General features: G+C 58.1%; 1 protein-coding gene across 3 annotated transcripts in view; it reads right to left on the bottom strand.

Moving 5' to 3' along the window:
* Positions 1-25916, bottom strand: part of RPTOR (regulatory associated protein of MTOR complex 1) — a 340143-nt gene that overhangs the window by 12752 nt on the left and 301475 nt on the right. For 2 of the 3 annotated variants that reach the window (XM_027624605.2, XM_027624607.2), the window contains 7 exons: positions 23384-23487; positions 22726-22909; positions 21372-21482; positions 12620-12725; positions 9357-9471; positions 7780-7904; positions 5821-5925 (listed from right to left, as the gene is read on the bottom strand). In XM_027624605.2, coding sequence (XP_027480406.1) covers positions 5821-5925; positions 7780-7904; positions 9357-9471; positions 12620-12725; positions 21372-21482; positions 22726-22909; positions 23384-23487 — 850 coding nt within the window. Of the gene's footprint in view, positions 1-1818; positions 4922-5820; positions 5926-7779; positions 7905-9356; positions 9472-12619; positions 12726-21371; positions 21483-22725; positions 22910-23383; positions 23488-25916 lie in introns of those variants that run through there. The other variant, XM_027624606.2, reaches the window with a different exon arrangement.

Here is a 25916-nt window from a genome sequence, read left to right as displayed (position 1 = left end):
GAGTCCTAAGATTCGAACATCTTGCCCTTGAACGCGGTGGACTTCGTAGGTCATTATGGCTGCAGGGTGCCCCCTCCTTTCTCTGTGCACCCCTATCTTTCCTGTCAGTGTCCTCCAGGGGCGGCTTGGCTTTCTGGGTTTCTGGGAGCGAGCGGGCTGCTCTGGGCTCCCCCTGCAAAGGGATGCCCGCTGGCTCGCCCCCTCTCTAGGCTCACACCTTCGGGATGCCGGGACCCTGCTCTCTGCCCCTGGGGGGGTGTGTGCTGCGGGCTGGCTGGTGCAGGCCGCAGAGCTGCATGGAGGTTTTTTAAAAAGCTGAGGACTCATACCAGCCCAGTAAACTACAATACCCCTGAGAACACGTGTCCACGTTCCATGTTCCTGGGATGGCTGACCTCCCTACCCACGGTGGGGTGCGGTGGGAGCTCTCCCAAGATGCAGACTCCTGCTCTTGCCTGACTTTATCCTGGGTACAGGCCCTGGACGCACCACCCAATCTGAGACCTGGCCAAAGAGGGGACTTCTTCCTTAGAATGTAGATCCGAGGAGAGAGATGGGTTAGCATGACTGGATTGTGTGGTTCTAAGACCCAAGAGCATCCAGGCCCAGCAGGCAGTGGAAACGGACAAAGACATGCTAGGGTCTGGATCTCTGTAACACCGCTGTCAGCCCTCCAGACCCAGTGGCCAGTCCAGATTGCCCTCCGAGGACCCTGTCATGTGGGGCTGACCCCTGGGGGCCCGTCAACCCCAACCGGAGGCGGACCCAGAGGAGGTGTGGTTCTAGATGTCTGAGCAGGAGGGGCCAGTCCACCTGGCACCGGTGAGACCTGCAGGCCTGTGGCCAGGTGGTCCCTACTCTCTCCCGCAGGACGTTGATGCTGAGCCTCCCTATGGTGTCAGGCCCTGTGAACACCTGCACCGAGGGGGCTGCCTTTCCATGTCCTGCTCATTCTAGATTCTAAATCGGCTGGAGTTGCTGGAGGAACAGGACCGCCATCGGCGCCCGCTCCGGTGCACAGCACACAGTTTGGCCAGCAGCTCTGGAAGCGCCCGGCTCAAGGCCACTCTGCCTGGGCCATCACGCTCTTCCGTGGTCCTCAGCCTGCCTGCTTCCAAGCTGTTTCTGGTTGATGAATATTAACAATTAACCAAAGGCCCAAGGCTGATGTCGCTGTTCACACGCACCAGGCTGGATGATACGTTCTTGGCTCTCTGGGGCTGCCGAGGCGCAGGAGAGCCCAGGCCCTGTCCGGCCCCAGGCCCCCTCCCACGGCACCGACCCCGACTAACCACCCAGCAGCTGAAACGACCAAACCGGGTGTCCCGCTGTCCCGCCTCTTGCCTTCCCCAGGCCCCATCCATGGAAGGTGGTCCTCTGGCTTTTCCTAGGTTTTCAGACAGTGACCCTGTGGTTTCTCTGAGCAGCTCAAGTGAGCTCTTTCCGGAAGAGCAGAAGCCCATCTCCTGTTCTGTTTTTCCTCTCTGGAGCTTACACGCAGAGAATGAGCTCCCGGAAGCATTCTTCACAAAACACTGAACCGTGAGTCCTTGAGGTCTGAAGGGACTTCTCGTTCTCAGCCCCTTGGCCCCTCGTTGTGGTGGCTCGGGGGCCCCCAGACCCACGGCCTCATCTGCCCTCCTGTGGAGGACGCCACCAGCTCTTGCAAAGGGCTGCCAGGCACAGGCCAGGACGAAGGCTCGCTGCGCTCTAAACCTGACCCCGTAAATCACAGGTCGGGATCCGCGAGCCCCATCTCTTCATGAGGTACCCGCACGTGGAAATTATGAGAGAAAAACGACACGTTTGGATCGTTCCAGGTTTTATGTTTGCTAACCCAGTTCTACAGTTGTGTATCCAAGGGCATCTGCCTGTGGGCGTTCTGGTGACTATTAAGCTTATATATGGATTTTTCAGATGGAGACAGATGCTATAAGAAACTTTGGATTAAATTCTGAAAAAGATTATTTTTCAAAAGTTTAGGTGGAACAATCAATCTTGATCTGAAACGACTTCTCTGCTCTAATGAAACCGGGACGCCCCTCCTGGTGTCTGGCCTGCAGAGCTGGGCCACCCGATTTGTCTGGAGGTCTGTGAAGTGGTAGGTGGCCATAACCTCCCCCGAGGGGGTGTTGTCTGGCTCACCTTCCACCCCTGACCGAGGCTGGCGTGAGCGCGGTTTGCAGAGGAGTCTCCTTGAAGGCAGCGCAGCAGAGGGGAGGGACAACATCCCGAGCCCGTGGGATGTGCGTCCCCACCTTGGGGGTAGGGGGCCCAGGAGGTGCAACCACGAGGCCTCAGACCCCAGGGAGATTCCTCTCACCAGCTTTCCTTCAGATTTCTTCCCAGAGCCTTACAGCGACCTGACTTGTCCCGTAACATCTGAGTGCCTGTTGGCTGATGGTCTTTTGTACGGGAGTGTGGACGGGACAGAGATGCACAGTCACAGCCCTAACCCTCTGCCAGCCCCAAAGAGCGCCACGGACATGAGAACAAATGGGGCCAGGACAGGAGAGGGACCAGGACCCCACCCCACCTCCAGGGCGGGCCCAGGGGAGAGAGAAGGCACTCCTGCCCCGGCTTACTGCAGTCGAGACAGACTGAGGCCTTCCGGGCCAACCTCCGAGGACACAGGGATCATGGGTTTCATGTGGGGCTTAGTTGGCCAGAGCAGTTAGCAAAGTCAAACAATCCCAAAGGGTCGAAAGAACACTCAAGTAGAAAGAAGCAGGAGATGGTGGCAGGTGGGGCGGCCAAGGCCACAGTGTGCCACAGTCCAGACCGAACGGGCTGACCTTGCCAAAAATGGACCTGACAGATGTGGAAACTCAGTTACCAGGGTTTTTGGTCCAAACATCAAGTCTCTCTCTACGTGGGAAATCGGAAGGGGCTATGGCACGTCGTGAAACCCAACCAAACGTGCCATCAGAACTTCCAAGTGCCCGAGTGCTCATCAATGCCGCTGCAAAGTCCACCGTGGCCGGTCTAGGCAGGCCCCCGCGTGTGGAGAAGGTCCAGCTGCAGGGCGGCTTCCCCGGCGGCTACGCCATGGCAGAGGCGGGGGGCCCATCTGGTTCTACCTCAAAACCTGTGCACACGTGTGAGTGCCTGGGTGTGTGCGCAAAAGTGTGTGCGTGTGCGCACACGTCAGCCAGAGGTGTCGTGTGCAGGGACCCAGCTCGCAGTTCACAAGATTCCCTGTGAGAAACGGCCTCTCCTCCATCACGGACCACGGGTTCAGACCTCCTCAAACGAGCTGCCAGACAGTGGCCTGGTGAGCGAATTCGGCTGCAGAGAGCGGAGTGAGGGGTTTCCCAGCCAGTGGCGCTCTAGCCGCCTGGTCACCCCAAGTCCCCTGGGTGTGCTCCGCGGCTGACAGGAACGGTAGGCCAGCACACCTCCTGCTGTGCAGACAGCCTGCAGGCCGGCTGGAGCACCACACAGGGGGCAGCTTCGAGCACCTGTGTGGGTGACCTGGACCACAGCCAGAACTCAGAAGGGTCCTCCCTTGCACTGCAGGGGTGCCCCAGATGCTGAAAAGTAACGACCACGGGAGCAGCTCTCTGTGTCCTCACTCCGTGTCTCTCTAGGGGTCTCCCTGGGGTTGCAGCCCAGATCTCTGCTGGCTGTCATGTCAGAGGCCAGGCCTGGTTCCGGGCTGGGCAGAGGGAAAGAAGCCGGGAGCTGATGGGCAGGAGGCGACCAGTGGTTGGCACAAGGGTCAGAATTCCACCAGACCTGATCCTCTGGCTACAGAGCTTTAGATCCGAGATGGGAATTACAGTTGGGGTGGCTGTGGCCCCACAGCACCTGGGCCAGTCCTGTCTTGACCTGTACAGCAGCTGGTCCCCCAGGCTCCCTGCCCCTTCCCTCCTTGCAGCGTCTCAGGAAGAACAAAGAAATAACCATTTGCTAAGCCCACGGCTGCTGGGCTACAAAGCAGAGGAGGGCAGGACCAAACTGTGGCTCAGTAGCCAAGGAGAATCGGAGGGTCCCCAGGCCCCTCACCCCCCTGACGTTAAAGACTGGGAGGCGAGACCCTCGCCTGCTGCTCCTGGCCCCTCCCCAACTCCACCTCTCCTGGGGAGATTTCCAAAAACTGGGGCGAGGGGAAGGGGCCGGTAGGAAATGCACGTGTACACCCGTGGAACCCACTCTCAAGTCAGGCCCGCGGTGGACAACCGGGGCCAGGAGCGGCTCTCTGCACCCCAAGTGGCGCATGGGGTCCTCTGATGGGCAAGAGACAAGTGCAGGAGTCCCCTCAGCCCTGCTGCCTCTGCTCCCAGCTAGACCTCCCGCCACACTTGCAAGCCACGCTCCCTGGGCCTCCCGCACCTTGGCTGAAGCAAAGGGAATGGCCTCATGGGTGAGACTGTTCTTGGTGTCTCGAAACCACACACACATGTGGGGGCGGACAGAAAGGCAGGCAGTTGCAAAATGAATAAACAACCAGTGTATCCCGAGCCGTGGGTGGGCTCCCAGCTCTCCCGTCCTCTGGCCTGGCCCCGAGCCCCTGCCGTGCCCGCACAGGGGTCTCCGGCCCCGCATGCAGGCGTTGGCAGGGTGGCTGAGGCATGGGGTGTGTCACCTGCTGGACAGCAGCAGGAAGTGAAGGACCAAAAGCCTCGTCTTCAGGGTCACCACCCGCAGCACAGGCTGCGAGCACGAGCGCCCGGGTCAGGGCGGGGCATCATGGGATAGCAGAGCTGCCGGCATGGCTGGGGGCGGTGCGGTCTGTGGGGGAGACAAGCCTTGGCTCTCATCCGGGAAAATCGAGACAGAGATGGAAAGACACGGCGACTGTCGCTCTGTCATTGCTGTCAGCATGCGCCCCGGCCTGAAAGGGCCCAGGAAACACAGAGGTGGCCGTGATGGGGCCTCAGGTGTGGTGGGGGGGTAGATACGGATGACCGCTTTGTTCCTAAGATAATTAAAAAATACAGTGACATTCTCAAGCACCTGCAAGGCGCCGTCGGCCTGGAGCTGCCCGTGCTGGGGCTGGGCGGCCTCTCCTGCACAAGGTCACCTCCAGGGTCGGTGACTCCCCAGGACGGGTGCTCGGGCAGAGGCGAGAGAAGGAGCCACAGAGACGACTGGCCGTGAGGAGCACGGCCACGCAATGACGGGACACAGACGAGGCCACGTGGGAAGTGACAAAGTCGCAGCAAGGCCAGGCCGGCAGGTAGGGGCAGGAGGACTGAGCCGCTTTCCCTGTCCGTCTAGTGGCAAGACCACGACCCCCACGTGTTGGGCCAGCGTCTCGGGAACCCAGACCTGACAGACTGTCCATGTGCGGCGGCAACACAGCGGGCCCTCGAGAGAAGAGCCCGCTGCCAGCCCAGCTCCCGCCCAGGCCCCGGAAGACCGGCCTGCGGGGCAGTGGCTGCGCCCACCCGACGGGCAGCAGGCAGAGCCGGCCAGCCACACCAGCTCAGCCCCGAGAGCGCTTCTGTTGGCCCCGCGTGGGCTGGGCGAGCGTCCTCAGCCTCCACCATCCAGACGCACCCGCGTGCCGCGGCGCTCCCCTTGCCCACAGGGACTTAGTCTGGGCACAAAGAGCACAGAACGCAAGTCCCCAGCAGCAGCGGGTCCTTTCCCAGCCATGCAGGCTGCGAGCCAAGGGTGAGGGTGGGGCAGGTGCGTGTCTCAGGTGGGCTGTGGCCCCTGACGTGGAAGTGCTTCACGGCAACTGGGGGAAGGAAGTCGGCTGGCTTACGGTTTGGGGACTCTGAAGGCGGCCTGGGGGGAGCCACCCCCACGGGGAACGCAGGTGGCTGGGCCCGGCAGCCTGGGGCTGCGCCGCTCCCAGGGAGGACCCACCTCTGGTTGTTGGCAGCATGTCCGAGAGCCCCTGCCAAGCAGTCACCATCTCTGGGTTCTTTTCCAAATCCGCGAAGTTCTTCCAGACTCTGATGGCACCATCATCTTGGGGAGAGAGGGAAGGAGGTGAGAACGCAGGCCTGGCTGCTGGGGCCCGTGGAGGAAGCCCCCCTCCGTGACAGGTGACAGGGCCACGAGACAGGAGACTATGTGGGTCTCCCGCGAGGGCCCCACATAGGAGCAGTGGGGACGGTTCCTGGGAGGCCCATCTCTACTGGGCATCCTCAGACTCCCATCTGGGCTGCCGGGGAAGCTGCAGCCGGGGCACCGTGGGACCTGCCACCATCCTTGACCTCTGACCCCAGTTGGCCCCTTCCTGCATCTGCTCCACACAGCTGGGCCCTTAGCTGGTGGCCCCACAGGCCCCTCACATCAGGAGGCGGGCTGGCTGCCCCTCCCTGCCTGACACTCAGCACAGGGCCCTTGCGCTCTTCTGCGAGCCTGTGTGGCATGAGCATACAGCCCCACCCCATGCCCTTCCTCCTGGCGCTGCTCACACCCCACCCGAGACCCTGCGCTCTGACTCACTAGCCCCTCACCTGTGGCCCGCAGAGGCGACTCCCGCCTGGGGGATGACCGCTCGCCTCGTAGCAGAGGGAGGACGAGGTCCCTCGGACTTCTGCTGGGCTGCGTCCCTGCCTACACCCGTCCTGCCCCTGGTCTCTGTGACCGTGAATTGCCCTGCTTTGGAACCCAAGCCCTCATGCTCCTCCACCAGGACCCCCTGGGGACCCACTCCTGTGCCCACTGTGCCAGGAAGTCACCCTCTCTCACCTCCTTGTTGCTCAGAGGTGCTCAGTGTGACCTGTGTCCTACAACCTCCGCTGAGCAGCCCTGGCTCCCCGCCCGCCACCCCGGGTGCCTTCTGCTCCTTCACCCTCATGCCCGCAGCAGAAGAACTGCTGTGGCTTGACTTCATCTGGCCCTGAAGTGGCGCCGCCTGGGAGAGAGGCCGCCAGCAGGACCTTTCCCCATGGGCACAGCCCTCACAGCGGGGCCCGGGAACACGCTGAAGGAAGGGGGAGGCAGCTCCCAGTGCAGTCAGCCCAACTGTGTCGATGGCTCAGAAGCTCAGGCCTAACGCAGGTCAGGCCAGGGATATGCCCAGCATAGGACAGGGACAGGGCAGGCCCAGGCCAGGCCAGGGCAGGGCAGGCCATGATGGGGACAGGCCCAGGACAAGATGGGGACAGGACCGGGGCAACGTGGGGAGCCAGCCTGCAGTCTCCCGTGGACTTCCTCTCCCTCTTGCCTCGCGCGCCCCCTTCTCCCTGCCTGCCGATCCTGCCCCTGGCCTGTCATCCCTGAAGGAGATGCAGTCAGACCAACGGTGACTTCTCATCACCCACAAACAGCTAAAGGAGATGGCGGTCACCTGGGGTGGCTCACTGGGAAGCCTACTGCAGGAAAGGGTGAAGTGGTGACATTTCAGACCCAGAAAGCAAGCGTGAGGTCCAGCACTGGCAGCGGCCCACCCGGAGGCAGGAGCCTGGCCTGAAGAGGAGCTGGACACACGGTGGCACAGCAGGCAGTGAGGGCTGGAGACCCTGTGGGAGCCGAGGCGGGGCCTCCTCCCTCCTCCTCCGCGCGCCGGGACCCCCACCCCCGCCCCGGCCTCGCCTCCAAGGGCATCACAGGGGCCACAAGGCCAGAGGCTGATAGGGCCTTTTCTGGTCAGGGGAGGGCCGGGCCCCAGAGGAGGCACTGGTCACCTGCTTGCCCCGCTGTCTGTGGGTGAAGCCCATTCCTTTGGAAACCTCCCACCTCTTCGGTGATGGCGGCCTTCACCGTGAGCAGTGTCCTTTGCCAGAGGAACAATCAGGGCTGTGCATGAAGACGCACCGGGGTCTCTGTACTGGGTTTGGGGCCCGGGGCCTCAGCCCCGCAAACCCCACTCACCTGTGGCTGTGAGCAGCAGTGAGCAGTCCTGGCCATTCAGGTACTCCATGGCGGTGACCCTGGTGTACCGAGGGTTTCCGTTGTGAAAGTAATCCAGCTTCTCCCCTTTCTCCCAGTCCCAAAAACTTCGGGGAAGGAGAGAGTAAGGTCAGTTGTCAGGGAAGTACAAACAAAAGCCACAGGGCAATCCCCCCTCACACCTGCCAGGGTGGCCACTCCCAAACCCACGGAGAGCCACGAGCTCCAGCAGGGCGTGGACAAACAGCCCGCGTGCACAGCTGCTGGGCATCAGCACGGGGTTCCTCAGGCAGTCAGTCTGGGGGTGCCCCAGGGCCCAAGGTCCCACTGCTGGGCGTACTGAGACATCTGTCTGCCCACGTTCATTGCAGCCTGGCTCACAGCTACCAATGGGGGCACGGCCATGATAAATGACATGGGCACAAAGTGACAGAGAGGACGTAGCGCTGTGTCTGGGAGGTACTGAGCAAATGAACAATATTGTGTATCATTGTTTTAATTTTAATCATTAAGAATCATGACTGTCTACGAATCTTTAATAAAAATTTGTTTCTACTTTAAAGGGAGCTGTTAAAAATATAAACAGATGGGTGGCACGGAGTAAATTAGAATCTGAGAAAAAATTTAGCTCCTTTGGTATCAAACAGAAGCTACTTGAGGGCAGATCTCAGACTCTGTTCTCTGTCGTGATTTACTTTGTTGCTTCCTTTTCTAACAAAATCAAACCAAATAAATCATCAAGGTAGACTTTATTCTATTTTATGTTTTGCCTTCCTCTAAGTTAAAAGTAGACCTATGTTTTAGAAAATAAAAAATAAAAATTGACCATATGAACATATTGAAAAAACAAATGTGGAAATGACCCCCGTGTCCATTGCTGCACGGATGTAGAGTGTGGATGCACGGGGCTGTCACCTGGCCTTCACAGGGGGACATTCTGACACCTGCCACAACGTGGACGGGCCTCGATGGCACTGTGCTCAGTGGGAGGGGCCAGACAAGGGCAGGGGAGGTCCCTGGGGTCTCCGTCCAGGGACAGACAGCAGACAGTGGGCACAGGGGCCGGGGGAGCAGAAGGCGGGGTTCGTGACTAATGGGGACGGAGTTTCAGCTTTACAAGACGGAAACAGTTCTGGAGGCGGGTGGTGGTGGTGGCTGCACGGCAGCATGAATTCGCCTGGTGCCCTGAGCTGCGCACTTACGGTTATGGCGCGAAATTTTATGTGCATTTTGCCAGGATAAAGAAAAGAGGAATAACCGAGGTAAGAACACCCCTGAGCTCCTCCCCCATGAAGTGGATATGTTCTCCATGGCAAAAGGGCAATGCTTGCTATAAATTAAACTTGGTGTCTTATTGTTATGTTTCTTCACAGGTGGTTAACAAGAGTGAAGCCCTCGTAGGTGTGTCTCCACCGTGGTGCGGTTTGGAGGAGCCCACCACGCGCGCCGTCACCACCCTGCCCATTTCTCTGTGGGTTCCCGAGCCCTGCCCCCTGCAGCACCCCAAAGGGCTCGCGGCGAGTGGCTGTTACCAGCTGAGACACAAGCACCCGGCGTACCAGATGCTGTCTTTATCAGCCACGGCCACACATGGTGTAAAGGGGTGGAACTTGACCACGGAGGGGACGCCGGGATTCCTGTTCAGAAATATCTGGTCATCCAGTTTTGCGATACCTGCCCAAAGAGACACACAGTGATGGACCTCAACGTATGGCACCCAGGACGATGTCACGCTACCAGGGCTGAAGCTGCACCTCCCGTCTGGGGACCTGGGAGGGCACCAGGGACACACAGCCCAAGCAGGGGTGGGACGAGGGCCCGGCTCCCTGACCACAGGGTCACCCCCACCCCCCAGCTCCCAGCACGAGGGCCTGGCTCCCTGACCACAGGGTCACCCCCACCCCCTAGCTCCCAGCACGAGGGCCCAGCTCCCTGACCACAGGGTCACCCCCACCCCCCAGCTCCCAGCACGAGGGCCCGGCTCCCTGACCACAGGGTCACCCCCCACCCCCCCGGCTCCCTGACCACAGGGTCACCCCCCACCCCCCCGGCTCCCAGCACGAGGGCCCGGCTCCCTGACCACAGGGTCACCCCCCACCCCCCCGGCTCCCAGCACGAGGGCCCGGCTCCCTGACCACAGGGTCACCCCCCACCCCCCCGGCTCCCAGCACGAGGGCCCGGCTCCCTGACCACAGGGTCACCCCCCACCCCCCCCGGCTCCCAGCACGAGGGCCCGGCTCCCTGACCACAGGGTCACCCCCCACCCCCCCAGCTCCCAGCATGAGGCGGACACGTGGCAGGTTTTCAGTCAGTGCTTATCAACTCCTACGCGCAACGATGCATGAGCGAGCTCAGAGAAGCGCAGTGAGGTGGGAGCTTATGAGGAAAGCAGAAGGGCCGCCCTTTCTAACTCAGCTCCAGGCGGCAGCATTGGCCACGCACACAGCCAGACTCCTGGTGGGCCCCTCAGGAGGGTGGTCCCTAATCGCCACAGATCACAGGGCAGCTGAATGGGGATTTACTCACTGGGCCCCAAACGCCAGCAGCAGGAAAGAAGCCCCTCGGGGCTCTGAAGGAGGTTGTTTTAGAAAAACAATTAAAAGAGGCTAAAAAGGCCGAGACCAAGACAGGGTTAGATGCGTTTTTGGTGACTAATATGTGGGCTGATTCAGAGCAGCAGGGGTGCGGGGCCCCTGCAGCATCTTGGCCTCCGGCACAGGCCTGGCCCCTGGGTATCCTGCGGGGTGCTGGCGCTGGCGCCGGCCTCATGATGATTTCAGTCCTTCACGCCCACCCCATCCCCGTTAAAACAGTGAACACTGAAAAACACCTGATGACAAGGTCGAGGGCAGTGTAACAGCTGCAAAAAGGCCCCAGAGGCTGTGTCTGCGGCGGCGGCACGCTCTTACCAGAGAGCCCCTCACCCTTGGCCGCAGGTTTCTGGGGAGGGGCCCAGACCGCGGGCTGCTGGGAGACACTGGGGACACTGTGCGTATGTGACAACACGGTTCTGCCAGGGCGAGGCTGGGCGCAGGTCGCCTGGCTAATCTACGGGCACCGTTCCTCTTCCTCATCGGTGCACAGTGGCTCTCAGAAAGAACAGTGCGCACCGACAGTGTGCAGGTGGCTGAGTGGGACAGTGGTGTCACCAGGGTCCCCTTCTCTGGGGGCCGGGTCCACCACACGGACCTCTCCATCTCCAAGTCCCACTGGCTGACATCTCCAGCGGCTGCATCCAGGAGTTCCCCTGTGTTCTAATGAGGAGGTGTCTTTTTCCCACAAAGACTGGAAAAGAGAACCTCTGATCCTGGTTTACAAAGATAGTTATTTGTTTTTGTCCAGAGAACCCAGCTGTTTCTTGAGAAACCCCAGCTCTGGTCAGGCCCCCAGCTCTGAGTGTGGCTTCCCCGTTGGGGCCAGTCGGTCTCCAGAGGTCTAACCATGGGCGGCAGACTCGGCTTCCCCGGGGCCCGGAGAACCAGGGTCCTGAGGAACAGCAGAGCTTGGAGAAAACAGCCTCCCAATGCCCTAATTCCCAGAGCACCCAGCAGGCTCTGACGGCTCTGTTCTCTCCTGGAGAGAAGAACGTCGTGGGGCGCGGCAGGCCCTGGCTGCGCACGTGTGCGTGGTGACTGCTGGGGTGGCAGGCGCCGAGTTCCGAACACTGGATCAAATCTAGCTGCCGACAGCCCCTTCACGGAGGCACAGAGTTATGAATGGCCAAGATTAGTTTATAGCAGAAGTGACTGTCCACGCTAATGACACACGGCCCCAAGGCAATTCACGGGAGAGCGCGGGACACAGGGCAGCGGAAGCAGCCCCTAGCGCAGCCACCTGTGTGCTGAGGGCCACGGGATGTGCTGGCTGTGGCTGTGCGGCCAAGTGTGTCTGAGGGACAGCCTGTCTCATGGGCCCTCACCCCCGAGTTGAAAAAGGAACCCGTCACAATCACCACAATTTTAGAGGACAGAAAGGCAAGGTCAAAACAGTCAATCGATAGAATGGCCAAGAGCCCGTGACTTCCCGCTCTGTGTGGGGCCCGGGCAGCTTCGTCCACCGTCCGGTCGGCCCAGTGACTAGGGCCGCGCTGGCTCCCCAGAAGATGTAAGCATACCCCACATCTCTGTGCACCCAGAACCGCGGGACCGTGTCAGCCACGGGCGGGAGCCGGGCCTTTATGGCTGCCCATCCCCCAGAGAGGGAGAGGCTGACTGGCGTGCCATCCCTGTCCCCATCCCGATCACATCCCCCTCCCGATGGAGGCCTGAGGCCGCCCCGGCCCCTCGCCTTATGCCCAGGGCGGGCAGCCCAGGCCTGCCGGCAGCCCCTCTGTGGCCACTTCAGCACAGGTGAGGCTGGGGGCATGCAGCGGGGGCGGTTTGGCATCTCTTAGCAAATCTGGTAAAAGGTTTGGTAAAATGTGACTCAAATACAGCTTTGGTTGACAGAGAGTGATTATCCTGGGGACAGGTGGGGGCCAGCTGGACACAGCAGGGTGTCTTTGTCCCCAGAAAGAGCACAGGCCCAGGGGGTAGGGAGGTTTGCTCCTTCCGCTCTGGAAATGGCAAAATGCACAAGCCATGGGCCATGGGAAGCTGCCAGCCAGCCGGGGCTTCCCTTGGGAGGGAATGGCAGAGGGCTTTGGGGGGCTCCTGCGGCCCAGGGCGCGCCTCCAGCCTCAGGACTCCCACCTCTCTGCTGCTCCTCCAGGAGGGCCTGTGCCCTGCCTGCGCCCTGCCCGTAACCTGCACCATGGTTGGCGGGTGCCTGCCCCACCGAGTGCCCTCGGAAGCTCTCTCCCTCGCGAACCGGGGCGGCTTACCCTTCTGGATGAGCTGTCGCGCCTGCTGTCTGACCCGCGTGTTGCGAAGAAATCGCCACTCCCGTTCCTTGCGGATCTGACTCTCCAGGTCATGTTCTTCCGGGATCTTCAACAATAAAAACACTGCATGAGCTTCGGCGGGGAACAGAGACAGCCACCGTGTTTCATTGCGCCTCACAGACGCTGCGTTTCTCCCCAATGGGAGGTCTGCGGCCGCCCTCCGCCTGGTGTGCCCGTGGGCACCATCTTCCCAGCAGCACCTGCTCCCTTCGGGTCTCTGGTCACGTTTCAGTGACTCTCACAACATCTCACACTGTTCGTTATCAGTACATTTGTTACGGTGACCTGGGGTCAGTGAATACGACTCTGAAAGCCCACATGAGGACTAGCATTTTTAGCCACGAAGCATCTGTTAATTACGGTCTACACGTTGTTTTCTCAGCCACGGTGCTATTGCACACTCGGCGGACTACAGTGAAGGGTGAACATCACCTTCACGTGCACCCGGAAACCAAAGCACGCGCCGACTCGTTTACTGTGGTTCTCTAGACCCAAACCTGCAGTGTCTCCAAGTACTGATCCTGTTCCTGAAAGACAAGTCTGGGTTCTCAGGTCTGGCCGGAGCGCCTGCTGCCCGCCGGCAGGTACGACTGGTGGGGGCTGCCGTGCTGTCAGAGAGGAGCGCCGGGCCTCCCTCCCATGGTGGGAGCCGCTGGGTCCGGAGGCTAAGAGCGCCACCAGGCAGGGCAGGCTGCACGAGGGCATGACGGCAGCAGAGACTCAGGGACACCCCAACCCTGGAGGACCGTGTGCCTTCCTGCTCCTAGGAGCCCAGCGCCCTGACAGGGGCAGCAGGGCGGCCACTTCCAAAGCAGACAAGGAGCTTTAGGAAGGAGGCTTCAAGGAGAAGGAGCCGGTGGGATGCTGCAGGAGGACTGGAAAGCAGGTGGGCGTGCTCAGGTACTTCTGCCTTTATTCTTTCTCTGATGCCAGGAAGGAGCTGAACTGCTCAGCTTCACACGAGCTCCTGAGAGTCCTGCACTCTCCCCGCCGAGCGACAGCTTCAGAGACTGAGCTCATGTCCCCGGAAATAAGCAGAGGCTACGCAAACCAGCCTGCTCTCTGTGCCCTGAGCAGAAAGGCCCGTGTGCATGCACATGGGTGTCTACGAGAGGCCTGCCCCTGGCCAAGAAGAAGCCAGGACTGAAGTCTCCTTGTGCAATAAAGGTGTATTTCCTTAATCCTCACACATCAGGTAAACTCGATGGACTCAGACCCAGGGCTGTGAAGTCCCAAAAAGTGGGAGAAATGAAACAAACAAGAAACAGCCCTACTTGCTCCTGGCTGAGCCGAGCAGCTGACCTTGACCAGCCTGTGGTCGGCGAGAAAACAGTGCCCAGGCACAGACAGCTCACACTCGGTATTTACACAGTTTCCTCTGCTGGAGAAAGCACCGGACGGCGGACGGCGAGCGTGGCCACACGCAGGTTGTCTTGCGCAGGCACGGCCGCGAAATGACAGGTCTGTATGCAGACAGGAGCCCGGGTCCCGCTCCGGGCGGCTGCGACATGAACACAGGCACAGCGCAGTTCTCAGTCCGCGCCCGGAATGCTCCGCGCCATCCAATTACAAAACAGACACAAACCTCCTGACCTCACTTCTGGGTCCTGCGGGTCTCTCTTGTCAGCATTTCCTTGCTCTGCTCCTTTTTTTCCTTAAAAACCAGAACCCCACACCTAACAAAATAGCAAGAGCTGTAACAAGGACATCCAAACGTGGAGATGACATGAAGAGATGTTGTCAGCCTCCGCAGAATGTTTGGTGGTCTGGAAATAACCCCCCAGGGGCAGACAGGGTAGATCGCGGGTTTTTAACAGTTGGTTTTGTTTGTGACAACTTGGAGCTTTTATTAGAAAAGAAACGACAGTAATGTCGAGTGCTAAGAACAGCGAAGATAAACAGAAAGCACCTGCAGGGCCGAGCCATCGCCCTCTGATGGGGTCTGGTTTCCGTGGGAACGTGTCAGAGGAAGCGTGGAAGGTGCTCTGAGCAGGAGGGGCAGGAGGGGCACGGAGTTCCCGGATGCACGCGCCCCAGGGCCCAGGCAAAGGACCCGGGGCCCAGGGACAGACCTGGAGGCTCCAAAGGACAAAAGGTAGCGGCTACAAGGACAGGTAAGGTGTGTGGACATGTAGGACCCACAGCAACTCGACTGATGGAGGTGGCCCGGGGCCCCCACCTCGGCCAGGGGCTGTCATGTCCCCGTGCTCTTCTGAGAGGAGTGTGGTGTTCCCAGGGCAGCGTCCACTGGCGTCCACTGTGACTGCCCCCACGGGCATGCTGAGCTCATCCAAGGACGGTCACAGCTGGCCTGCACACGGCTCTGTGGCCATGGCGGGCATCCATCTGGGGACAGTCCGCTAAGAACCACCGGGATGATGCAGCAGGATGGGAGAGCGGCAGGTGCAGTGTGGCTGTGGAGCAATGCTGCATGATTAGGGCCATGACACCTTGGTCCCAGCAGCTCCTGGCTTCTACATAGAAGCCAATTCCCACCCTGAAGCTTCCTGGGGATGCGGGGGTTGGGCCTCAGGCCTGGCTTGTCCCTGGAACAACTGGGGGCAAGGATCAGTGGGTCCCCCAAAGGCAAAAGGGGGACAGACCCTGGGAAAGGCTCTTTAACTTGATGCTAAATGCTCAGACCCTGAGCTCCCTGTTTCTACCCACCAACAGGGTCTGTTCTGATGACACATCCCAGTGCCTCGGACCTGCTTTTCACCTCGACACTTTCTATGATTTTTCCGGTTGTGTGACAACAAGTCCCCCTCCCCTGCCACAAACAAGGAAGGGGGCTCTGGCGCACAGAGAGGTGGCGGGTGCTGGCGACATGGCGCTCCTCTGATTCGGCCAGGCCTGCTGTGGGCTGGCACCCTGGGCCACTGGTGGGAGAGGCTCCAAGGTGAGGCTTGGGGTGCCCTGCGTGCAATGGGGCCCAGACGCGGGCACCTTCGCCATCCAGCTACACTTCCTGTGGAGCGTCAGGCCGACGGAGCTGCAGTCCACGTGTACGACACCCTCCCTCTCCTGGTGGAGAGCAGAGCCCAGCCCTGCTCCGTGGCCATCTATGGTCAGCCTCCCCCAGCCCCAAGCCTCGCACCTCCCTGCCATTCTGGTTTGGCTTTTCTGGAATGTCAGGTAAATGGTGTGTGTGCAGTCTTTGTACCTGGCTTCTTTCTTTCTTTCTTCCTTTTTTAAAGATTTCATTCATTTATGTGACAGACAGAGACACGGGGAGAGAGGGAACACGAGCAGGGGCAGTGGGAGAGGGAGAAGCAGGCTTCCCGTGGAGCAGGGAGCCCGATGCGGGGCTCGATCCCAGGACCCTGGGATCACGACCTGAGCCGAAGGCAGACGCTTAACGGCTGAGCCACCCAGGCGCCCCCGTATCTGGTTTCGTTCAATGACACTTGAGGTTCATCTGCATTGTGCAGATTTATTTGGAGAACCTTCTCAGCTGACTGGTATTTCTCTCTATGATTGCATCACAGATCATGCACCAGGTGAAGGACATCTGGCTTCTGTCTAGTTTTTGGTGATTATGAATAAAACCACTATAAATACGCACACACACGTTTTCCTTTCTCCCAGGGGAACGTCCGTCCAGCAAGGTGCTGGGTTGTCTGGTAAGTGTATGTTCAATTTTATAGGAAACAGCCACATATCTCCAGAGTGTCCGTGATACTCGTCCTCTGCACAGGGATGACAGTCAGCTGCTCTGCGCCCTTTGTCCACACTTGGGCTCGACGGATCTGAGACGTTAGCCATCGTACGGAAGCGTGCTGGTGTCTCCTGTGGCAGCTCGCGCCCCCAGTGACCGCCTGCCTTAACGTCGCACACCTTCCCCGTGCTCCTTTGCTGTCTGCACACCTTTCTGGTAAAGGGTCTCTGCCAGCCTTTTGTCCATTGTTTTTAACTGTGTTGTGTCCTTCTGTATGGAATTCTGGGAGGTCTTTCTGTATACCAGATGCAAGATTTTTATCAGATATGTGTTCTACAATATTTTTTTCCAGGCTGCGGCTTAGGTCTTCATGTTCTTAACAGAGACATTCACAAAGCAATTAATATGACGAAACCCACCGAACCATTTTTAACTTGTGTGGCTTGTGCTTTTTGTGCTTCCCAAAGATCCATTGCCTAATAGGTCAGAAGGGGCTTCTAGAAGTTTCCTGGCTGTAGGTTTCACAGCAGGACGAGATGCTCTTGGAGTTAGTTTCTGAATATGGTGTGGGAGGTGGAGTGACGTTCTTTTTCTGGGCAAATGGATGTCCAGTCACTGCCACTCCACTTGCTGAAAGACCGTCCTCCACCCGTAGCTTTGCGGAAGATCGATGGGACTGGCCACGCTCCGTGTCAGGATCTGTTCTGCCCCTGCCCGGTCCTGCACCTGCCCTCCCCATTCCACTCCTGACTGACATCACAGTGACTCTTGAGATCACAGTGCGAGTCTTCTGATGGTGCTGTGACAAAACTTCTTTGGCTATTTTAGTTTCTTTGCTTTTTCCCATAAATTTTAGAACAGGCTTGTTGATGGAAACAAAACCTGCTGGGCTGGCATCGATGTGTGTGCCAGGTTAGGGAGACCTAATACCTTCACGTCACCAAGCGCTCCGGCCCACGAGCACACCTCCACGGGTCAGGTCTCCGCGAATTCTTTCATCGGTGTTTTGTATTTTTCAGCATTTGGGTCTCGCATGTATTTTTTAAAAAAGATTTAGAGTTAAGTATTTCATGTTTTGGGGTGCTATTATAAGTGGTTTAATTTCAATTTCCAGTGGTTCACATAGAAATACAATCGGTTTTGATATAATGACTCTGTATCCTGCAATCTTACTGAACTCCTCTATTCTAGCAACATTATACAGATTATTTAGGATTTCCTGCGTACACAATAGTGCTGTGTGAGCAGGGAGAGTTTTATTTCACCTTTCCACCTGCATGTCTCGGTCCTCTAGTAGGATGATGAATAGGAGCAGTGAGATCAGAGAGCCTCGCCTTAGTCCTGGTTTTAGAGACAGCACATCCCGTCTTTGGCCAGTGAGAACGGTAGCCGTGGGTTTTGCAGGTGTGCTGTACGAGGTAAGGCAGCTTACTTCTGGTCCTCGTTTATGGACAGTTTTATTGCGAATAGTTGTTGAATTCTGTCAAACCCTTTTTCTGTAACCGCTGGGATGATGAGAGTGTTTCTTTAGTCTGCTGATAAATTCAATTACGTGAGTCATCTAACAGTGATTCAACTTTGCGTTCTTGAGCTATAATCCACTTGGTCAGCAGTGTCTTGTCCATTTTATATTTTGCTGCATTTGGTCTGTTAATATTACGTTGGGGGTTTTGAGGTCACGTTCATGAAGGACATTGGTTGGTGTTTTTTTATTCTTGTAAAGTCTTTGACTGGTCTTGGTATCAGTGTAATGCTGCCCTCACACAATGAACTGGGAAGTATTCGCTCCTTTTATTTTCTGCAACAGACTGTGTAGAACTGGTATAATTTTTTCCTTAAATTTTGGTGGAATTTCCAGTGAAACTCTTCTGGGCCTGGAGCTGTCTTTTCTTTGTTGGATGACTTTACAAACTCATTTCCCTTCACGGATGTAGGACTATCTGGGTTCTCTACCTCGTGTGGAGTGAGTTCTGGTAGTTGGTGTCTGTCACGGAGTGTGTCTATTTATAGGCTAAGCCATTGAGTCCGTGGCTATGACGTGTCAAGGCCACTCTCTGTGTGTCTGCCCTTAAGCCGGCACCACACTGTCCCCCCTTCCTGCAACTATGCAGCAGGGTTTGAAATCAGGAAGCTTGGGGTTTTGTTTTGTTTGTCCTTTACAACATTATTTCTCTTCAGCGCTATTTTGGGCCTCCTGCATTTCCATCTGAATTTTAGTCTCAGCTTGTCAGTTTCTGCACAAAAATGGCAGTTGGGTTCCTTCATGTCATGGGACAGCCTGCTCCAGAACACAGTTTTTTTCTGGCCACGCAGACCTGAACAAAATCGGACGGTGAAGTGACAAGAAGCCAAAACTGTCCTGGCTGCCACGTGGTGGGGTACCTGGTCCCCCAAGCACGAGCTGCACTACGGTGTGCGCGGTCACGCTGGGGATAGTTCTGTTCTCTGGTGAATATCTCAGTTTCCTACACTGACCTGTGACGCGGTTTAGGGCTTTGACTGCTGAGGTACAGCCCTAGCTTTGAGCTAGTCTTAGTTTACGTGTGAAACAGGCTAATAAAAAAGCTCCTAACGCATTTGCATGCGCGTCATTAGATGATGAATTAAATTAATAAAAGAACACCCTTGTGAATAGCACCTGGAAAAAGTAGAACAGTTTTTTAAAAATTACAATGAGATAAAAACGCATCCTCTTCTAACGTTTAGAAAGGGTCTCTAATGAACGTAAGAGAAGCCGCTTACTCACTCAGTGACCTCCTGACTGCCTCCCGCGGGCTATGTGGGAGAAACCCGGAGTGACAGCTGCGAGGACCCTCCGTCCCCAGGACATGGCAACGTCCACGCTCTGGGTGCTGCCACGATCCCTGCTGGCGATGTGTGGGACCTTCCCCAGCGGAAACTCCCGGACACACTCCGGCTTCACAAAGAGGGCATGAAGGCCGCGGATCTGCAGCTAACAGAAAGTGGGGCACGCTGGCTGCAGCCGTGCACGTGGGTAGCACAGGACCAAAACCCCAGGCCTGTGCTCAGGAAGCGGCTCTGGTGTGCTGACCATGCTCCTGGGACGCGCCCCGTTTTAACGCTGGCCACAGTCCCCAAGCTGATGAGAGGAAAACAGACCCTGAGAGGCCACGCTCGTTTTCAGGCTTAAGAGGAAGGAATTGGTCACCTGTTCCCCTTCTCCCTGCGGTCAATGTGGACGGCTGGAACGGCGGTTTTCAGATGTTAAAAAAGCCGCTTATCACTGCACCAAGAAACCCCCGTAACTTACAGGCGCTGCCACTTCAGTGAGAGGTGTAGCAGCCCCCGCCAGGGCTCTCAACTGCTTGGTCTTGCTCCCAAGAGACTGTGTCAGGGAGACCAAGCTTCTGCAGATACGGAACAAAACCCCAAAGCCCCTCAGAGCAGACCATACCGAGTTCTAAGGGTTGGCTCGCTACCCACAGCAGCAGGGCCCCTGTGTCCTGGTGCGAATTCCAGCGCTTGCTCACTCATTCCTTTCTTAACGAGGGCCTGGGTGGTGGCCCAGGCGCCCTCCTGGTGGCAGCGAACAGTGTGCCGAAAGCCCTGAAGGTAAGCCCAGGCCTCCGCTGCCTCCTGCGTTTGCCTCTTTCGTACTTTTGTCCTGACTGTAAAGGTCCTTGCTGCTTAGTGTGAAAAACACGGAGAAGACAGGGATAAACACGCTCGGCACCACGCTGATGCATCACCTGAGACCCGCCATCAGCCTGTTGCTTCAGCGCACGTTCTGTGCGCAGATGTGTGTGCACCGTGTTTCCAATGAGGACCACTCTGTAGCCGATTTACGTCCTGCTTTTTTCCTTTTCTGAAAGTTTTAGCATGAGCATTTCCTTAAGAAACTAATTTTCAAGCTTACTTCTTTAATAACAATAAACATCGTACCAAATATTCTGTCATTGCTAAGCCTTTCTCCCCATGTTGGGCCCTCGGGTGGATGCTAGTTTTCGCTACGGTAAATAACACACGGATCATCCATGACTCTGATTCTCTCCTTGAGTTGATTATCTCAGCAAGGGAATCACCATGTGAAAGGGAGCGGCTGCTCATGGCTTCTGACGCTTCCTGCCAAACCGCTTTCTGGGAGTCGGATTCAGTTAAGAAACGGAAGGAGGATCTCCCCGTTAGCAGTGGGGCTCAGTAAACTACAGCTCTGTCGTCTGCCTCAGGTCCCGACAATGACCGTCTCGTGTTTCTACTGACAAAAATCAGTGTCATGGGAAATGAGGAAAGCAGGACAAAAGTTGTCATAAAGGGTCCAAGCACTCCGCGAGTAACTCGCTCAGACGTGTAGCTTGCCACACGATTAGGAACAGGCTACAGTTTCCAATGCTCTTTATGAGGAAAAAGAAGGCTTTCTAAGAAGGTGCTTCAGGGGAAACTATGCACACCCCCCTGCGGCGCTGCCTGCCCCACGCCACCCCCTGGACGTGCGGCTCGAATCTGCAGCGATAGGACACGTCTCCTGGAGGGCCGTGGTGGAACGACGCACTAGAACTGGTCCCGGCAGATGGGTCTTCGAGACAAGCCTGCTCCTCAGCGCAGCAGCCCAGAGCCCGAGCCACGGGCTGCCCTCACCAGGAGGCGGCCTTGCCGAGCAGGACACTGCGATGCACCTGTCTGGGCAGCTCAGAGAGGCCGCGCTGGCGTGGCTTTTCTGACAAGACAGGAAGGTAAATGAAATCTGTTCCTTTTGCTGTTTTGACTGTTCACTGTGACAGCAGTTTGGGGTCGCCCTTCTGCAGCTGTAAATGTGACAGGATGGGAGCCCCAGAGGGTCAGCGGCTGGGCCATCGGGAGCCACGGCGAGTGGCCAGCTGGGGCAGTGAGCAGGCCCGGCAGGGTCAGCCATCGGCTCGGAGCAGAGGGCTCAGACCGCTGAGGCCAGAGGCCAGGGCTTTTGGGGCAAGGAAGGAGGGCGAGAAGGGAGTCGCGCAGGGCTCTGCGGACCCCGGCGTCTGCATGAGGAGACAGACGGCAGGCCCGCTTTGCCCCTGGGCCGGATGCACACGCTACCTTCATGACAGGCTGGGCGAAGTACCGGGCACTCCAGTCACAGAAGCCGGTCTGTGTCGTGGCCGAGACGAAACTTCTGTGTCCAGCAGCGTCATCTGCATCATCGGTGGTCTTCAGGGGCGTTTTGGGAAAGGGGGAGAGAAAACAGAAAGAATAGTCTGACACTCTACACACCTCTTCGTGCGTTCGAGAGGATTGGAAAGGAAACAAAAGGCAGTGGTCTGGCTGCTAAGAACGTTTCTCTGCTGGCCTCACGTCTGCGTCCTGGTGGCAAGGGACCCTGACTGTGTGGCCAGGGCTCTGGGGAACCCGTGTTAGGGAGGGCCATGGAGTCTGCGCTCAGGGGGCCATGTACCCCCAGCACTGGCCACGGTGGCCTGGGCTGCAGAGTCTGTCACTCTTAAATTGGATGCACAAGCCAGGTGCTGTGAGGTCAGCAAGGTCCCTGAGGCCTCCATGGTCTGGTAGGGCAGGGGCTGCCGGCAATCTGGCACCCAACTGTGTGAAGTGGCCCCAGCACGGGAAAGACATGCAAGTATCGAGACTTAAAGTGCTTGGTGCTGCTTTACTGGATGACATGCTTGTTTCCCAAGGCAGGGCCTACAGCGGCAGGGGTGGTGGGACCGAAGGTGCTCCTCAGAGAGGGTCCCCCATTATCCAGGGGAGCCTCGCCTGGGGGAAAGTCTCACGCCTGGGACACAGTGATAGGGTCTCATCGCCTGCCTGCTGTGGGAGCCCGCACTGCTCAGCTGGACCAGGGCCCTGGGCTCGCGCCCTCAAGGTCAGTGAGCGCCCCCAGGGCCCGGCCGCTCTGGTCTGGCTGACCCATGTCAGGGTCCAGCCAGGAGGATGAACCTCCCACTGGGCACTCATGGCCATACTTGCTCCACAAAGTACAGCAGGAGGCCTTGAAAGCCAGGGTGGGCGCGGGGCCTGCTCCTGAAATCTCAGCTGAGAGGCCAAGACCACAGCTCCTTATGTGGCATAATGGAGCGTTTACGGAGAAAGTGGACACCCTACTCAGAACAGGCACTTCACTGCTGGGGGGCAGCTGCCCCGTCCAGTGGAGGAAAATGGTACTCACCCACGAAGGGAGAAAGCAAATTAGCTCATGAGCTTATCTGGCTATGTGGAAGGGGCCGGAACAGTGAGCCAACTACAAAAGGTCACAGGAGCGAGGACCCCGCAACTTCTGCAAAGCTGTGATGACGGTCCAAGCCGAGAGCCACAGCTGGGGGCGGAGGGTGTGGCGGCCCCTGCGTCCTGGGCTCAAGAGTCTTGGCTCACACCAAGGGGCACGGCGCTCAGCACCTACGCTCACCAGCATGAGCGCCAGGGAATGGTCTGAGTGTACCTGGTCCGGGCCCTTGTCGAACATCTTCCGCGTGCGGGGGAACTGCTGGGAGTGAGGCGTGTACTGCACCCCTGCAGGGCCAGGGGCGCCAGGGCGGCCCGCGGGCAGGTCTCGGCCGACTGGCTGCTTGGCCACGTCGTTGGTCAGGCTGGAGCTGCTGGTGCTGGACGTCGGTGGGGAGCCCCTGTCGTTGTGGGAAGAAGAAACAATGCGTTTTACCCAAACGCGAAATACCCTGTCCTCACACTGCCTACCTAGACACTGCCAACGGATCCGGGGTCAGGAGCCCAAAACATCCTCACTCACCCGACACATCCCATGCCTCCAGACACCAGCTGCCGAAGCTGATGACCCTTCCAGGCCCTGCCTGCAGGTTCTAGGAACTGTTTCCCCAGAAAGCTGGGGGAGCCCCAGGCAAGCCGCACCCAGCTAACCAAACCAGCTGGGGCCCTAGGAAGGCGCGGCGGCATGCACCTGCTTGCGGCTTCCTGCCTGTGGACACTGGTGTAAGAGGGGGCTCTGCCTGCTGGGGGCTGACTAGCAGTGTACAGACCCTCGCTTATAAACTTCTGAGGAGTGACAGAAGTCAGGCTCAAGTCAGAGGAAGGCAGTGAAGAGTTGTAGCCAGGGGCCGCCTTGAGAGACACAGGCCACTTACCCTGCCTGGTGGATGTGGATGCCCTTGTTGGTGGGGCTGGCAGGCGCCGACTGGGTGAGCGAGGATGTGGTGAGGATGCGCTGGGGCCGGGCATTCACTGTGGCCTGTAAGAGCAAAGGGACAAGCGATATGGACGGTCAGCTGCTGGTAACCTCTGAGGCCACGGGCAGCAGCAGGGACGGTGGCTTCATGACCTGAGAAGAGGCCGCTTGACTGAGGAGATGGTGCCCGCCGATGGGAGGGCCCTGCAGGTAAAACTGTGTTCTTCCGCTTTTCTAGAAGTCACCTGCCTCAGCCACGCGGCCGCGCCAGGGTCAACAGCGATTCGGGGCCCTGGCACCCCACCCCGGGATGGCTGAGAACACCACCCCAGGCTTCACTTTCCATCTTCCCACGGCAGGGGCTCACACCCTGGATGCGGCACTTTGTGGATGGAGATGAGGTAGCAGGTTCCGGAAACTTCCTCCACAAACATGTGCCGTATTTGACATTTCACTGAAGAAAAGGATTTGTGCCAGCCTGAGATGAGCGTTCAGGGGAGAAGTCGTTTAGTTTTGATTTTCTGAAGTAGGGTTTGTGTGGATTGGGAAACCAGACATCTGCTGGAGGAACACGTGATCAGGAAGCGCAAGCAAACAAGGGTGTTTACCACTCGCCTGATGGCAGACCCACCATCTGCCAAGTTCTCTCCTGGACATTCTGCTCTGGGCGCCCAGGGTGGCTGGGCGGGCCCTGCTGGTTCTGGACACCCCACGTGAGGGGGCTCTGAGGGTGGACGCTGCCGCCCAGGTGGCACTCGGGACAGGTGGTGGTTGAGGCAGCCATCTGGGCTCCCTGAGTGTGGCCGGTGCCAGATTCAGTCACAAAGCTAGCTGCTGCCGCCCGGCAAAACAGAACCTTGACCTTTGTGGGTGATGACGTAGGACCACCCTCCTGGGGGACCCTCGTGTGCTTTGACCCCTCCCTCAGCAATCGGGATGCTGTACCTCCCGCATTCGGACAACAGACAGAAAACTGCAGAAAACAAAACAACCATAAGAGTGTTCACTTACAGAACATCAATGTTTGCCTGATAACCCACCACTCTGAAGAATAGCAAGAAAACTGAACGATAATCAACCCTTAAAAATCATTAAAATTTTTCTTTTGAATTACCAAAGTTATATTGTTTGTGAACTTGCTTTGTATTTAAATTATCTGGCCAGCTCCCTTCCCCCCAAAACCCAAGAGCCAAGCGACCCCCTAAGTGGTCTAAGGAGAGTGAAGAATCTAAGAAGTTGTCAACTTCCATGTGTCTCCCCAAAGTTCCAGAGATGGGGGTGGTGGCAGGGGAGACAGAAAACCTCTGTGCTGAGATGCAGACCTTAGCAGAACCCATCCCCTCTCTGCCGGCCCCCAGACTCAGTGGAACCCACCCCCTCTCCCTGTGGCCCCCAAGACCCTCCCACCTGCCTCTCCCGGGCCTGCCACCAGCTTGCCGCCCCTCAGGAGGCCCCGCAGCCTAACTGGGCCCTGGTCCTTCTGCCGGGGCGTCCGGGAAGGGGCATCCACAGCCCCGTGTCCATGCTGTCCACATCCACGGCTGCCACTTAACTCTCCTTCCGTGTCGTGTTAGAAATCCTGAGCAGTGGGCATGCTGGCAGCCTTCACACTGGCGATCACAAGGCTCAGGCTTCGAGGAAGTTGTTTTTTAGCCCAATGGCTCTGATCTCCGACTTTGACTTGACCTTAATCAGGTGTGCGGTGTAGGCCCGTAGGGGTGAGTGTGAGTGGACCCGCCTGTCGGCAGACTGGGTTTGGGGACACAGGGTACGAGGGGCAGGTGGAGAGCTGGGGAGACGCAGAGGCTGTCTGGAGTGGCTCCTTCCAGCGCTGGTCCCAGCCATTGCTTCACACAGAGAGCACACTGCCAGAGAAGGTCAGCTTCAGAAGGGTAACGACACTTTTAGGCTCCGAACCGAGGACTGGGCCTGGCCGTGAGCCCCCGTCCGCCCTGCACACACTCCACCTTTGCTCGCCTTCTCATGGTGAAGACTTCCTGTTATCCTCTGCTCCAGGACATGGCCCTGAAGCCACTGGAGGGGCAGGGGCCCCCTCCCTGACAGGTGGCAAAACCACACAAGCAAAGGCCGCAGGGAGGCGATGGTCACGGCTGCAGGTCAAGTTCTCAGAGGGCAGCAACCATTACTTTGCTACAAGCCAAATTCTCAGGTCAGATTCATTCTCTGGGCCCAGTGCAAACACAGAAACGGTTCACAGGGACACATGCAGGTGCATACGCACACACGTGTGCACACACGAGCCCACCTTTGCTCCCTGCCCTGGGCAGCTAACAGGGGGTCGGGGGCAGGAGCCTGGGGCTGCGGCGGGCCACTCTGTCCCCAGCTCCCTTACTCTCTGGTTCTTCCACCGGAACACGTCACCTCACAAGGGCACACAATGTCTGATCCAGTGCAGAGAAAAGGCCCTAAAGCAGTGTGGTGACTTTGGACAGCGGATTTCCTGACTGGGCCGGACAGAGTTAGGTTCAGGA

This window comes from Zalophus californianus, chromosome 16 (genome assembly GCF_009762305.2).
Source record: "Zalophus californianus isolate mZalCal1 chromosome 16, mZalCal1.pri.v2, whole genome shotgun sequence".
NCBI classification, from domain to species: domain Eukaryota; kingdom Metazoa; phylum Chordata; class Mammalia; order Carnivora; family Otariidae; genus Zalophus; species Zalophus californianus.
Note: the sequence above shows the minus strand (reverse complement) of the source record. Positions and strands in the feature narration are given on the sequence as shown.